The sequence below is a fragment of the Pecten maximus genome, chromosome 5 (assembly GCF_902652985.1).
Source record: "Pecten maximus chromosome 5, xPecMax1.1, whole genome shotgun sequence".
Classification (NCBI taxonomy): domain Eukaryota; kingdom Metazoa; phylum Mollusca; class Bivalvia; order Pectinida; family Pectinidae; genus Pecten; species Pecten maximus.
In genome coordinates this window covers 5,770,911-5,786,942 of record NC_047019.1, presented here as the reverse complement: position 1 = coordinate 5,786,942, position 16,032 = coordinate 5,770,911, and the positions used below count along the sequence as shown (strand labels likewise).

General features: G+C 35.6%; 3 protein-coding genes and 1 long non-coding RNA gene across 4 annotated transcripts in view; 1 reads left to right on the top strand and 3 right to left on the bottom strand.

The window, feature by feature from the left end:
• The first annotated feature begins 19 nt into the window (after positions 1-19).
• LOC117326953 (transmembrane protein 242-like) lies at positions 20-6,164 on the top strand. The gene is made up of 4 exons (XM_033883756.1): positions 20-123; positions 2,368-2,468; positions 3,493-3,633; positions 4,384-6,164. Exons 1-4 carry the CDS (start codon positions 33-35, stop codon positions 4,588-4,590), a joined length of 540 nt encoding a protein of 179 aa, XP_033739647.1. The 5' UTR covers positions 20-32; the 3' UTR covers positions 4,591-6,164.
• Positions 4,968-6,286, bottom strand: LOC117326723 (rRNA/tRNA 2'-O-methyltransferase fibrillarin-like protein 1). The gene is made up of 2 exons (XM_033883446.1): positions 6,035-6,286; positions 4,968-5,021 (listed from the first exon to the last, which is right to left on the bottom strand). Exons 1-2 carry the CDS (start codon positions 6,284-6,286, stop codon positions 4,968-4,970), a joined length of 306 nt encoding a protein of 101 aa, XP_033739337.1.
• Positions 6,287-7,056: 770 nt separating this feature from the next.
• On the bottom strand, positions 7,057-11,224 carry LOC117326952. Its single transcript, XR_004532536.1, has 2 exons — positions 8,174-11,224; positions 7,057-8,140 (listed from the first exon to the last, which is right to left on the bottom strand). It is a non-coding gene; the product is annotated as an uncharacterized LOC117326952 (long non-coding RNA).
• A 6-nt stretch (positions 11,225-11,230) lies between these two features.
• The window catches only part of LOC117326722 (multidrug resistance-associated protein 1-like), a 33,918-nt gene continuing 29,116 nt past the window's right edge, over positions 11,231-16,032 (bottom strand). Inside the window, 2 exon segments of the mRNA XM_033883445.1 lie at positions 11,231-14,407; positions 15,393-15,587. Coding sequence (XP_033739336.1) covers positions 14,296-14,407; positions 15,393-15,587 — 307 coding nt within the window. The 3' untranslated portion in view covers positions 11,231-14,295.

The following is a 16,032-nucleotide window of genomic DNA, read 5'->3' as shown; positions in this document are numbered from 1 at the left end:
CATGTGTGATGACCTTGACATTGTAAACAAACATGGCGACCTCCAGTCAAGATCATGCTTCTGCAATCCAACGTTCACAAATGGAACCTAAACCAGAGAAGAAAAAAGATTCTGTTGCTGCCGGTATGTTCTCTAGATATAAGATATATCCAGATATATAATGCAAATATAAATGACGGTCATGATTATACATATATATATCCCCCCCCCCCCCTCCACCTCCACTTAGCCACATCGTTACAAATGATATATACAACGTAATTAACTATTTTATGTTATTTGCCTTCGGACTAGTATGCTGTATGCGATTTTGGAGTGTCATTATAGCATATCCATTATGCAGATATAGAGTTCATCTTTTGTATGGATACCCGTATATAGAGGTCAGCTGTTGAACTGTACGTAAAGGTCAGCTGTTACAGTTATAGAGACCTGTATAAAGAGGTCACCTGATATTATGGAGACCTGATCAGAAGTCATCTGTCATGGATACTTCTACAGAGGTAAACTGTTCTTACGGATACGTGTACATAGCTACATAGAGGGCATGCATCTGTTGTGATTGAGACCTGTATAGTTCATAGTTCATAGTGTTCGACGTCCTTGTAAGCTTGTGGCTTCTGTTGACGCATCTCCATGGTTGTACACTCATTTGCAGGTTGCGCAGAGGACACGTATACAACTTTTATAATATATACATTAGTAGCAAGAAGGTAAAAACTTTACTGGATGATTGACCCAATGCTTATTGAGCCTAGATTTAAAAGTATTAAGGGACGGGGAATCTACTACTGGTGTGGGAAGTCGATTCCATGTATTTACAATCCTATTTTTAAAAGCTTGTCCCCTAATATTAGTGTTGTACCTAATCTTTTTAAGTTTTTTGGAATTCCCTCTAGTATTGAGGTTATCAAGTGTAGGTATTACTTGTTGGTTAGATATGTCCAAATTGTTAATCAATTTATAGGTTTGAACCATGTCTGCTCTTAATCTCCTATATTCAAGTGATGGAAGTCCTAGATGACGCAGGTGTATGTAAGGGTCATCTGTTGTTATGGTGACCTGTATTATAGGTCACCTGAACATGATGTTATAGAGACTTGATCAGAAGTCAGTTGTTATCATGGAGACTTCTACAGAGGTAAGCTGTTGTTACGGATACCTGTTTATAGAGAGCATCTGTTGTTATTGCGACCTGTATTATATAGGTCACATGATGTTATAGAGACTTGATCAGAAATCTCAAGTAGGCTGTTGTTATGGAGACCTAAATATAGAGGTTATCTGCTGTCATAGAGACATTTACAAAAGGTCAACTTTTGTTATGGAGACTGTATATAGATATTGTCTGCTGTTATGGAGACCTGTACATAGAGGTCACCTGGTCAGAAGTCTCAAAGGTCAGCTGTTGTTATAGAGGACAACTGTTGTTATGGAGACTTGAATATAGAGGTCATCTGTTGTTAGTTTAAACTTTCTTTATTCAAATATCTAAGTACATTATATATATATAATTACATTGCATAAAATACAAAATTAAAGGAAATAGAAACAAGTGTCTAAGACACTTATATAAATATATTACCTGTGTACAGAGATCATCTGTTGTTATGGAGACATGTATGTAGAGGTCATCTGTTATTAACTTATTAAAGAGATAGATGTTAAGGTCACTTATTAGGTCATCTGACCCAAAGGGTCAGGATGAATATATAGCCATCGTGTTCCGTCCGTCGTCAGACTTTTTATTTCAAAACGCTACTCCTCCTTTACCCTTGGGTGAATTACTTCCAAATTTGGTTTGAAGCATCATTTGGGAAGGGTGTTCATTTTTTATATAAATGAGGCTAGTGTGACCCCTGGGGCCTGAGGGGCGGGGTCTCAAAAGGGGAACCTGGTGAATTTTTGCTATAAAATGCTACTCCTCCGTAGCCTTTGGGTGGATTACAACCAAATTTGATGTGAAACTTCATAAGGGGACGGCAATCATATTTTATGTAAATGAGACAGGTCTGACCCCTGGGGAAAGAAAGATGGGTCAAAGGAGCACTTAGGTTAAACTTTTCTTTAAAATGCTGCTCCTCCTTAATGCCTTAATTGATTACAACCCTATTTAGTATGAAACATCATTGGGGAAGGGCAATCCTAATGCCCTTTTGCTTTAAGATGCTGCGCGCTCTTCCTTTAAGCCAAAATGGATAAAAACCAAATTTGATCTGAAACATAACTGGCTGCGTATAGATAATTTATGGTAATGATGCTGGATTGAGGGGTGTGTCCCTGCTGTTAGTGTTTGTCAGATGACCGTTAAGGCCCCTGGGCCTCTTGTTGTTAACAGATATTTTGATTATTGTTTTAATGTTTCAGGCGTGGTCTTTCTCACCTTGACCACAGTGGTGTCAGCTGGCCTCGGATTTTCTGGAGCTCTGGCTTTGACTAAAAAACAAGATCGTTCTTCTTATGAAAAGGTTAGTTTTTTCAAGGATCAAGGTAAGCAGCTGATTGGTGCTGGTAGTGACTGTCTGAAATACATGTACTCTTGGATACTAACATCATGATACACAATAATTGGGCATCTTTCAGAAAGATTTATTTAAATCTCTGTCTGAGACTCGAGAGATTCTTCACTGTCGATTCCAAGGAAAACCTTGTGTTAAGATGGACATGCAGGGCATCCAGTAGACCTTTGAGAGTATGTTTTTGACTCTCCAAAATCAGATTTGATTCTTGAGTTTGAAGGAGCATGTCTATCAATATTTGACATAATGTTTTGACCCTTCATATTTCGGAAAAAAGGTGATTTGACTTCTGAAATTGCTTAAAGTCAAGGGTCAACTGGATGCCCTGGACATGAATCTCCTGCTTTGGTGGAGATCTCTCTGTCCTTTTCTCAATCTCAATCCACCCCTCAGTATTTGTATATGTGAGTAATCATAAAAACTCAATGCTTCTTCATTTTTGCAGAATCATCGATTCTAAAACAGCACGCTAAAATTGGCTCACAAATAAGTCCTACTCAAACTTTCATACTTAACTTTTACACTAATGAAGGGGGTCTACTTGAGGATAAATGCAGTACTAAACTCTTACACTAAGGAGTGGGCCTACTTTAGAATAAATATGGTACTTTATTTTTACAATAAAGGAGGGGCTTAATTGAGGATAAGTATGGTACTGAACTTTTACAATAGGGGAGGGGTTTATAACTAGAGGATGAATATGGTACTGAAATTTTACACTAGAGGAGGGGCTTTATTGAGGATAATTCTGGTACTGAACTTTTTACACTGTGGAGGGGCTTACTTGAGGATAAATATGGTATTTAAATCCTAAAGGCTCATATAAGATTATTCAACTTTTTGAAGAAATTTCATTCATTTTACATTGAAACATTTAAATACATGTATGCTTAATGTATCTACCCGGTAATTACCAGTTATTCGTAGCATCATGTCCTTCACCCCATGACAATTGTAATTATTTATTTTTCAGGGCTCATTAGATCATGCCAAGGGAAATCCAGTGACTGGGTATTCTGTTGCAGCCAGAGCCTTTCGCTGGGGTACACTGTTAGCCTTTTCTGGTGTCGGGCTTCTGTCTTTTACTGTGTGGAAAATGTTGGGTGTTCACAATGTAAGTCAAAAGGAACCTCAGTACCATTATGTAGACTTCAGTCCAAACTTCCAGATGTTAAAAGTTGGAAATCATTTGCAGTTCTATCAAAAGAAGGACAAAATTTTCTCTTGTGTAAAATATTACAACACCAGGGGTGTAAAAATCCACTCGCCCAACATACAGGGCTACCAAATGTTCACCTTGGGCTTGTGAAAATTACACCCAAATTAGTCCATGTATAAATCTGAATAATATGTAGTCATTTTTGCCAAAGAACATGCAAGACCTTCCTCCTGTAATCACAAGGATTGTCATAGTTTTTGACATGTATGCTAAGAAATCAAGATAAAATTTATTCAAAAAATCAATCTGACAATGAAAGCAAGAAGTCGAGACCCCTTTATAGATAGATCAGTGAGTTAGAGCACCGTAACCTCATGAGAAGATCAGAGGTGCGTAGTTCGACTTTCCCTACATTTGTCAGTTGGTATTTCTCATGAAGCTGAGAAATGGGCCAGTCTTTGCTGTCGTGGTTGTGTCCATGGGCAAGACATTTCACCCTATAATTGCTCTGGATGGCATGCGATGGGTCTCCTGCATGTTGTTTAGTGTGGTAGTCACCAACTACTACAAGGAGACTCTGCCACAAAATGACCCTGGCTGTTCATGGGGCGATAAACCCAACAAACAAACAAACAAACAAACAAAAATTATCTTATTCCATATATATATGCTTCCCGATATATTCCGTTTCTCCTGTGTTTTCAGATGGAGGAATTCACTGCTGCCGTCCAATCAAAGATGCCTATCATTCCGAAGAAGGACAAGAACGAACAAGGCCGTAGTGACTTTGAAACTCTTAAAGACCTCGCTAATTACTTAGAAGAACAAGATGAAATCAAGAGAAGGAGAAAGGAATTAAGTGAAAAAAATATCAATTCACAGGAAGAAAAATTTTCTGATTTAAAATCCTGATGAGTAATATTTGTGTGCGAGTGATATTTGTATGTTACTATTGATTAGATGTATGTTTATGACAAGGGAGAGCAAATGGATTTTATAAATATGAGTCGTTTATGTACGATTGATATGAGGTTCATGATATTATATCAGAATCATAGTGCTGCAACGATACGCATCCCTCACGATGTGATACGTATCGTGATACTTGTCTCGGGATACAATACATATCATGGTATATTTATTTCGCAAATAATCAATGAAATATATAAACACCATCTGTTTCTATTACACAGAACTCAAAATGTTTCCAAATGTTTTATTTAAATGAAGCAATTCTATGCAGTCAATCAACGAAAGCGTTTCCGCCGCCATGCTAGTTTTGGGTGATTCTAATTACTTTGCAGAAAACTGGAAACGACCTGATCCAGAAAACTGTGGCCATACTGTGATATGAGAAAATAATACCATGAACAGAACCGTGCCATTTATGCTGCGATATATCGTCCCACGCTGCACCGTTGCAGCACTACTGAATCATTATATATATGTACTGTGTGTGACTTTAGTGAGACTTGGATGAATTTATAATTCGTATGTGTGAATACTGTTATTTTTTACTTAGAGATTTATTAAAATTTTCAAAATTGTAAATTATTAGTGGTAGTTCCGCAGTAAAAATCGTTCATAATATTTCCACCTTAAGGAATTTGTGACCGATATTTACTGGTTCTGATAATTGTGATGACGTCCATTTTGTTTGCATTATACAATAAAATTGAATATAAGAACTACAAATGGTTTGACTGATAAGAAGACCTTATTAGCCAGAGATCTTTTCAAACTGCCTTTTGACAGATCTGTCTACAATGACTTTATATCACATTTTCTCTTTCTTTTTACACATTGGGTTGTAGTTGTGCAACACTTTTCTTGGCATACATGAAGAATAATACCCTGATTGTGTGGCTATGTTTGATTCTTAAGTTTGTCATCACTTTGTCTCATAATCTGAAAAGACTTGACAGGTACACAGTATTTCTCGAATAAGTACACTTTTATCCGTTTGTGTCGTATATAACTGGCCAGAATAATTCAAGGTCAAGGACACAATTTTTACTGCCAGTAACTCCAAGTTGTAAATATTACCAGAACATAATGATTTAACGTTATCAAACCATATCCTCAACTCCTGGAGAGAAGTTATTCTCAAAAATCATGTGTTCTTGAAAAATAAGGCGTAACATTTATTTCACGCTTGTGACCAAAATTTTGTGAAGGAAAATGTCTATTTAAATTGGGCTATCTTAAGGTTATTTCATTACATCAGATCTAGGCCTTGTTTTAGGGACAAGGGTACCCTTTGGGTTGTACACAACAGTGTATATCTAGAGCTACCTACTGACACTAGAATCTCACTTTCACTAAAATGATGACCATATTACCTATTCATGCTTACGCTCATGGAAGTGAAACTTGTGGAATATAACTTATGTGACTGTCTCCCTAGGCTCTTCTGTTCCTCCCTCCCTTGCTCCTCAATTCCTTTCTTGCCTCTCTTTCTGTCTGTCCCTCCCTTGCGTCCTCCATCCTTCCCTCCCTCGCCTACCCCTCCCTTGCCTCCTCCGTCCATCCCTTCCCTCCTCTGTCCCGTCCCTCCCTCCTTTGCCTCCTCCGTCCCCTCCCTCCCTCCCTTGCCTCCTCCGTCCATCCCTCCTTCCCTTGCCTCCTCCGTTCATCCCTCCCTCCTAGCCTCTCCTCCGTCCATCCCTCCTTCCCTTGCCACCTCCGTCCATCCCTCGCTCCCTCCCTTGCCTCTCTTCTGTCCCGCCCCTCCCTCCCTTGCCACCTCTATCCATCCTTCCCTCCCTCGCCTCCGTCTACCCCTCCCTAGCCTCTTCTGTCCATCCCTCCCTCCCTTGCTTCCTCAGTCCTGACCCTCCCTCCCTTGCCACCTCCGTCCATCCCTCCTTCCCTTGCCTCCTCCATCCATCCCTCTCTCCCTTGCCTCTCCTGTCACTTTCTCCCTTGCCTCCTCTATTCCTTCCTCCCTTGCCTCCTCTTGTTAAAATAATTAACCTTGACCTGCTTTGAAGGTTGGGTTCATAATTATGTGTCTAAATGTCTACATCCAAGAAAGTTACATTATCAATGCACATAACATGTTAAATTTAAGGAAAAAAGGACAATATAGGAGTTTTATATATTATATTTATTTGTATAAATCACTCGCATACAGCATAAGGAACATTAAAGTGAAAATGTATACAGTAACAGTATATCAAAATCTACAAATCAAGCAAAATCTACTCAATAACATACTGCAGACAGACTTTTATTGGTGGTTGAATTTTTTTTTTACACAGCATACATGTTCTGCAAACAGACTTATTAGTGGTTATCATATCTTGGCACGTTTTTACACAATAACATACTGCAGACAGACTTTTATTGGTGGTTAATCTATCATGGCACTTTTTAACACAATAACATACTGCAGACAGACTTTTATTGGTGGTTATCATATCTTGGTGCTTTTTTACACAATAACATACTGCAGACAGGCTTTTATTGGAAGTTATCATATTACAACACTTTTTAACACCGTAACAAACTGCAGACAGACTTTTAGTGGTAGTTATCATATTAACAGCCCTTTTTGTCAGTTATAGCTTCAGTACTTAAGGGGCTGTGATAGCTCAGTAGGTTAGAGTGCCGGTCATATTGTCTTGGGTGAAGACCCTGAGGCACATGGTTCGATGCTCCCTACCCGTGTCAGTTTGTGTTTCTTGGAAAGCTGAGAAACAGGTCAGTGTGCAGTCATGGCTGTGTCCTTGGGCAAGACACTTTACCTTAATTGCTCTGGATAGTATGTGACGGACCTCTTGTATGTTGTACAGTGAGGTAGTCACCAACTACTACAAGGAGACATCGCCTCAAAATGACCCTGGCTGTTTATGGGGTGATAAACCCAGCAAACAAACAAACCATCTAGTACATAGTCTGTAATGCCTTCCATGGAAATCAGAGAGCATTTTTAAATCACAGTAAAGAAAGAAAACCGTTTAATATAACAAAGCTATTGCTTATACAAAGGTATAAAAATATTTGTAAATATAACAATTGCATAACAAATTAACAAGAGAAATGACAGCCCAAAGCACTTTCATACATGTCAACCTCTAAAACCTCCAATGAGGGAGATCTCCCTCATTCCACATCCAAAATGAGAGAGAAAGTGTGTGAAAAAAATCGCGACATTTTTGTTGCATTTAGGTGATGTTCCTCATAGGCTTGTGCAGGTGTAAATTACCTCGGGCTACATTTTGATATTAAAATTTGACTACAATGGTTAATTTTAAGTGACTTTGTTATTGCTAGCTTATCTTATGAGGTAAATTCTTTATCCCATATGATTATGATAAGTAATTTTACATATGTGGTCGCTATACACAAGTGTAAGTATAAAACCAAATTTGTGACCAAAAATTTTAACATTTCCATACTGACAGACTCCTGATCAGATAGTTTATCACGGACATTATATAGTGGACTTTGTCTAAACCTGACTCTGTCTGATCCGGATTTTTGTCTAAACCTGACTCTGTCTGATCCGGATTTTTGTCTGAACTAGACTCTGTCTGATCTGGATTTTTGTCTGAACTAGACTCTGTCTGATCTGGATTTTTGTCTAAACCTGACTCTGTCTAATCCGGATTTTTGTCTGAACTAGACTCTGTCTGATCCGGATTTTTGTCTGAACTAGACTCTGTCCAAATCCAGATCTTTGTCTAAACTGGTCTGTCCAATCAAAATCTTTGTCTAAACTGGACTCTGTCTGATCCGGATTTTTGTCTGAACTAGACTCTGTCCAATCCGGATCTTTGTCTAAACTAAACTCTGTCCAATCTAGATCTTTGTCTAAACTAAACTCTGTCCAATCTGGATCTTTGTCTAAACTAAACTATGTCCAATCAAAATCTTTGTCTAAATTGGACTCTATCCAATCACAATCTTTGTCTTAACTAGACTCTGTCCAATCCGGACTCTCTCTATTCTGTAATCCAGACATATTTCTCGTTCCCATTAATTTGTGTAAATCGGTGTCGGCTCATGTATGGTCTAGAAATCAAAAAAAGTTTTCACACCAAAGATGACCAATATCAATTGAATCTTGATCAATGAATAGAATGACAGCTATCATAATGTGGGTTTCAAGAGGTTTGTTATATTCAACAAAGATATCAATTAAATTATGACATTCAATCCGAACTCTACACAAACCAAATTATATAGTCCCAATAAAGTTCGTTTTACACTGAGTTCACTGTAGTGTATATATTTTTACCAACAACATCAGGATATGTTTTTTTTTTGTTGTTTCCTTCACAACGCTTTTATAGGTGAATGAGTATTGTAGAAAATGGGACTTATTTACATCTGGATTACACTAGAATCTAAAAAAGGTCCATCTTTGTTTTTATATTCTTAAGATAAATACATATTCATGGAGAAAATATTAAGCAACAAACAGTTCTATAATTTAAATCTTGAGATAAAAATATTGCAGCATAAAGCATCAAATAACTAATTAAACTAATTTACTACTTGAATTAGCCCGTTATGAAGTTAGGTAGCTTGGAAGAACTGGGGCATGAAACTACTAAACCAAAAACAAATCCAGACAAGAGTAACAGAAATCAAGCAAAGTGAAGGATACCTTGTTAGTACGTAAAATTACTGTATGCGGAATTTTTCAGCACGAAATGCGCTAAGATAAGATTACTGCTGAAACATGTATATTTACAGTAGATGCTGTACCACAGAAGTAAAATTGGCCGAAAAAATTATAATCTGCTACACAATTTCTGTAAAAAATATTTTTCATTTCAACTTGGTTAGGCATTGTTGGGTTGTAAAAAATTATGATAAGATATTTGCATCTTTCAGTACAAATTGATTCAGAGTTAGGTACAAAAACAAAAGAGTCAAAAATAAAATAAACTGCATCATACAGCCGTTTTGTCCTCGTAAGAATCGTCATAAGGTGTTGTTATATACACAAGAGATGATGGAAGAAATTCTCAAACCATGTTGAAAGAAAATAAAAAAAATTGAGGGGGGGGGGGGGGGGGGAGGTTGCGCAATAGCCTTGCAATTCAAAAATATGGATGTATTGTAGATGTAAATAAATAAAAAAAAAAATTAAAAACTGCTACTATTGAAATGAAATTTGGACTACCCGGTATTAAAGATACCACCTGTATAATCACAGTAAAAATCTAGAACTGCATGGTCACCCAGAAATGAAGCTAGAAAATAATATCTTGAGTAATATTTTATATGAGTAATAATATCAAACCTATAAATTCTGCTTAAATGATATCCATATCAGTAACATGCACATTCATCAAAGCTGATATTTCTTCTATCAGTCAAATGGATATTTCTCTTAGAAAATCTATACTTAATACATAACAATTTAACAAAGCTAAGATAATGATCCAGTTTGGACTATTAGGTCTGAAATGAAATGGAAACATTTGAGCCTCAGTATCATGCATGTAACATTAATATACAAACTTGTTAGATAAATTAATGTAGGCATTCATCGCTGATGAATTTTTTTCCTGAATATTCATCAGAATTTAATGAAATAATTTAGCATAATCAACATTAAGTGCCTAGACATTTCAACGTGTACTCAACATTGTGACATCAGGTTAAAAAACAAGGATTTACAGGATTACCTCCCTTGTAGGTAAGTGACAAAAAGTCCCAACCAGAGAAATAAAACTCATGTCCGCACCAAATACTTGCCAAGGGTTTGCAATGAATATCATCCAATGAAATAGATTGAAATTTCTTCATTGTATAATTATAATTGATATAATGAGCATCACAGATGATATAAGACTTTCATGAAAATTCACTCATTTGTGTAAACAACAGCACAGGCATTGTGACATAAGAATATCAACTTGTTTTTAAAAAACAACATTTCTCAAATATTGGTATAACACTAATTTACCATTACAAAATAATGCACTTGTAACCAAATTCATACCAAGAACAGTCCATGAAAATCTAACACACAAGTAAATGCTTAGACTACTGTATTGAAGTATAATTTCACAGAGTTAACATTTCAAATTTGTCTCCATTTATGTAAGTTAAGACTCCCAGACGCTTGTATTAAATTTTGCGTCACCATAACTTAGAAACATTCTGCAGTTACTGCAAACACTGCTATACTTTTGCATGTATATATCATTATTCGCATGATTATTTTTTTTCGTATTATGTACCATGGCCACAAATTTATAGCAAAACTAAATCTGCAGTGAATATTAGCTACTATACAGTATAACAGTATATATATATATATAATTTAGTTACTAATCTTCTACTTAAAATAATTAATCTCGCATATATTGTCCTAGTTTATACTGGGATCAAACAGATCAAAATGTAAATTTTATGATTACATACCAACTTAGAGAGGCTGATATAGAGAAATCATTCACCGAGAACAACAAAAATTGATGACAACACTTTTTATGTGATGTCAGTCACCTGAGACAAAAAAAAAAGAAGCAAAAAACAGTTCAACAAAAATCACAAGTGCTAAGTATAATGTTAATCAAGACTCCAACATCTTACAAACAAATCATCATTTCCCTTAAAATGAATAATTTTTTTTTTTTAACAGTAAACATTTTTGTAATCATAAAACAATATCTGTCAAATCACAAAAACTCTTGATTAATCCATCCTCCTGCTCCGAATCATAGGAACTCTTGATTCATACAGAGTGGATCATTTGTGATCAAGCCTCTCTCATGATCTAAATCATAGGAACTCTTGATTCAAACCACGTTTGTCCTGCATGGAGCCATGGTGAATTAAGGGTCTGCTCGTTTATGTGGACAAACCGATTCATCTATTTTTAAAAGTAGTATTTCCGGCATACATGCACAATGTACAACTCTAATACAATCGATTTGTTGGGTGGTCGAGTGCCACAGTGGTAACACACTTTTCGGGTTCAATTTCCCAATCGGTCATGAAAAAGCATAGGGTCACCTGCCCATCCACTTGGGATTTCCAGATACATGTATACTCTGTTTCCCTCCCACAGTAAGACCCCTCGCGCGCTTCCATCCGGGCCAACAAGCGTGATTAATATAAGTTGATATACCGTAACTTGTATTGCAATTGTTGTAAAATAAATAAAGTTTACATTTTACATCCAACTGGTCCAACTGATCAATGAAATGGCCCCAGTCACCCTCATGTCAGAGTTGGTTGGTATGAACAAATATTGAAAAATTTAAGAAAGGATGCATATTTGGATCAGTGGTGTGCAGGATTAATTAACAAAACTCTAACCTAAACAATTCCATTATGCATGTATATAAATATATAGGTGTATAAAAATACTATATATATATATATTATAGATATAAACTAGCAGCTAACAATTAAAAAGTCAAACAATGGATTCTCCTTAGTTTATATATAGTACCCATAAACTACACGTGTCAGAAAAAATACAATAAACAGCCATAGGTACTGTTAAGTCTTCATCCGACCTTTCGGTCTCTTACAGATATATTAACACACATAATGGATTCCTATCAAGCATACTGAAGTACAAAAAATGAAAGAAACTTGAATTATTTTTACATTTTCCTTGATTTGTACAGTTTTTCCAAATGAACATATAACATACTTGGTATCAATAAAGTTCCGGAAAAATCTGTATTAGAAAAAAAAATCTACAAAAGATACTGTCCAGACTTTTAAGATAAGAAAAATCTTTATCATTTAGGAGAATTTTTAAACAAGAAAATCTTAATCACTTATGAGAATTTTTAGATAAGAAAAATCTTTTATCACCTATGAGAATTTTTAGATAAGAAAATCCCCAACGAATGGTGATGGTGTGGCATGTACCTTTACTGATACCAGATATTGATCTCATGTGAGACGATCTCATGTGAGACGATCATGGGAGACACTGAGCTACAGGAGAGTGTGATAGAAATGTAAATAACATCCAGGTATTTATTGCTAGAACGATATAAAGATATTCCAACAAATGTAGAAAAAAAAAGGAATAAAAGACAAAAATAAATAATGATAAAAAAATGACAAAAAAAAAAAATGACAAAAAAAAAAAATGAAAGATAAAAAAGGAAGCAACTATAAATGTACTTGTTAGTGAAAGATTGTAACACAAAAATTCATAAGTTATTTTAAGTATAATTTACTGGAATTACATTCCTTTAGCAATAAAACATTTCTTAAACATTAAATATTTCCCTGGATTTTTTTTTTTTTTTCAAATTTAAAGTCATACATTATGGTGGTAATAGGCATTTTAAACAAAATTTGATACAGTTCTGTAAATGCGGTTATTCCTGAAGGGGTTTAGTTTGGAGTAAACTATTAATCATCTGTGGGGATATTTCCATGAATTTTTCTTTTTCACCTTTTCCATGAATACCTCCTACATCACAAAATGATATTGGCAGGGGACATTTACATGGCCGAATAGCCTGTGTGAATTTAGCATAAATTTCCCCCTCGTGTAAATTTCCATATTTACTGGATTTTCGATACTAAATGTTCCTTGCAGGATAAGTTTACAGAACTGTTTTCTTTATCACTGACGTAAAAATAGGACAGACTAGAAATATTTGGTAAGGTGGTCTATAGCTTTGGATTAAATTTATTGGAAAGTACCCTTAATGAGACCTTTGGCCTATTCCTGTAAATTCATTGTTGGGTGACTTTTGACCTACATAATTAATTATGTATTTTAATTCATACACTTATAAGCAGAAAACTGAAATAAATACCTTATGATGAAGCATCTTTTTGAGAAGAAATTAATTTGATTATTAATTATAAATATCTTATGATTAAGCAATTTTTGAGAAGAAATTAATATGATTATTAATCAAGAGATTAATTTGACTATAAATTAATTTTTAATTCAGAAATTAATTTGATTATAAATTTTTAAAAAATTGTTTATTTATCAAACAATAAGTTTCCAAAATATTACCTAGCCTAGGTATTGCATCGGATAAGAATTTGCCAACAATTTAATCAAAATCTCTTGAACCTCCAGAATTCAAAGAAAAGGCGACAGTGCTTGTTTCTGTAATGAATCAATATCTGCATTCTCTTACATAAACCAACTTGTGTAGCACCATAAAACAAAACACATTTAACTAAATCTGGCTTTAAATGTATATATCTGATAGGTTGACCCGAACTACAACGGAAGGGAGATAACTCATCGAAATCGGATGGAACCCTTACCTTCCAACACTTTCATCACATTAGTATGTCAACTTTGTAAAAAAGAATTATATATATAAGAATAGAATACCAAAAGACGAACACTTTCGCAAATATCAAATATTTCACGAACACTTTCGCAAATATCAAATATTTCACGAACACTTTCGCAAATATCAAATATTTCTTATAACTTGTCCTGATGATGTAAAATGCTGACAAGTATTCTAAATGCCTTGATTTAAAAAAAACTGATATATAAAACAGACTATCTTAATTCAATATAGTAAAACCGGAGGCGTGTTAGGGATGGCGAGCGCTCATGAAGCAAATGCGGGTGCTTGCTCCTGAAAAGACGTACGCGCAAGTGTTTGCGAGCGAGTTATTTGGTTTCATACGAAAGGATCACACAATCCCAGCATCCTTTGCGAGTTGGTAGAAAGCACTTCCTGTGTCCTGTAGGAGGTTGTCAGGAGAGTCAAACTCACATATTTCACCTTTATCCAGTACCATGATTCTGAAACACAAAATTGGACATTAAAAGGAGGAAAATTGGCAGCAGAAGATTCTAAGCAGATTTGGTTTGTTTTGTTTAATGTCCTATTAACAACCAGGGTCATTTGAGGATGGGCCAAGTTTTGGAGTCCGGAGTACCTGGAGAAAAACCACGGACCTACAGTCAGTACCTGGCAACTGCCTCATGTAGGTTTCGAACTCGTAACCCAGAGGTGGAGGGCTAGTGATTGGAGGGCTAGTGATTAAGTGTCTTAGCAGATCAAACCTTAATGAGCGAGAATGTCTGCATAACGACTATGGGAAAGGAATTAATATAATTAGCTCTAAGCTTGTTTTCCCATCCCATATGAAAAACCTATTTGTGTTTTGAGCATTTTAAGCATTGAATAAAATATTGTTAATTAACTACGGTAGATTAAATGTACATTTTCTTCCAACTCGCAAATTCCTCTAATTAGGTGTCACAATTAAATAAACCCATTACATGAATTTCACGATATCATATTGCGGTCTTCATACCATTTTTTGGTAGATGAAAGCCATATTGTTCCATATAGGTTAGACAATAAGCCCATTGAGTACCTAGCTGGGTTTCTGTTCAGTAAAAATGCTATAAATGCTTATTCTTGGAATATTAATGGGGTAGAGACTACACTCATTCAAAATATTGAGCTTCAGTTAAGTACACTTCTTGACCTTCCTTTGACAAAATGTAAGTAAACACTTTTAAGCTACTCTTGTAACAGTTATGAACTTATTGAATTTCTGAAATTTAACGAAAAACAAAGAAGTTTAACTGATCTAATCAAGCCGATGTTAGCATATTTTACAACCGCAGTATTCGATTCAACAGTGTTCGAATCATCTGTGTTAAATTTACCAAGGAAAAGAAGGAAAAAAATCGTGACCAAACGAGACATTTGACTCATCCGATGTACAAATGTATTTGATTCAAGCGCGTTCGACAAAAGTGAGTTTTACTGTACCTGTCATAGTCCATGATTGTGTTTAGTCGATGAGCTATTGTTAGGACTGTGCTGTCCTTGAACTCTGTGCGGATTGTCTGCTGTATAAGATCGTCTGTTTCCATGTCGACAGCTGCAGTAGCTTCATCCAGCACCAGGATCTTGGTTTTACGTAACAGACTCCGAGCCAGGCACACCAACTGTCTCTGTCCGACACTGCATAAAGACCGATGTATTAGGTACATCTATATAATACCACAATGCTTGTTTTACATTGATATCGAGTGAAAAGATTCAACTAATTTAATTTGTCAACCAGTTTAATTATATATTTCAACTTCAACTGAAGTTCTATTCGGTAAAACTATACTGAATTTTGCCTGGTTTATTAGGCCATGCATTTGAGCAGATTAACACTATATATGCATATGAATACCATATTTATCCTCAAATAAGCCCCCTCCTCAAGTGTTAAATTTTAGTACAGTATTTATCCTAAAAAAAACTCCTCCCCTAGTGTAACAGTTTATTACCATATTTATCCTCAAATGAGACCTGTCCCCTTGTGTAAAAGGTAGGTACCATATCTATCCTAACAAGAGATCCCAGAGGGATCTTGGCGCCCACCATTGAATGATCTTTATAGGTTCCATGTCAGATT

Bases quoted from the DNA above. Each gene is read 5' to 3' on its own strand.
- LOC117326953 (XM_033883756.1), top strand. From the start codon at position 33: ATGGCGACCTCCAGTCAAGATCATGCTTCTGCAATCCAACGTTCACAA. The intron at 124-2,367 runs GTATGTTCTCTA...TTAATGTTTCAG, and splicing joins AAAAGATTCTGTTGCTGCCG to GCGTGGTCTTTCTCACCTTG. The intron at 2,469-3,492 runs GTTAGTTTTTTC...TTTATTTTTCAG, and splicing joins ATCGTTCTTCTTATGAAAAG to GGCTCATTAGATCATGCCAA.
- LOC117326723 (XM_033883446.1), bottom strand. From the start codon at position 6,286: ATGGACGGAGGAGGCAAGGGAGGGAGGGAGGGGACGGAGGAGGCAAAG. The intron at 5,022-6,034 runs GTAAGCATGAAT...CTCATATCACAG, and splicing joins CAAGTTTCACTTCCATGAGC to TATGGCCACAGTTTTCTGGA.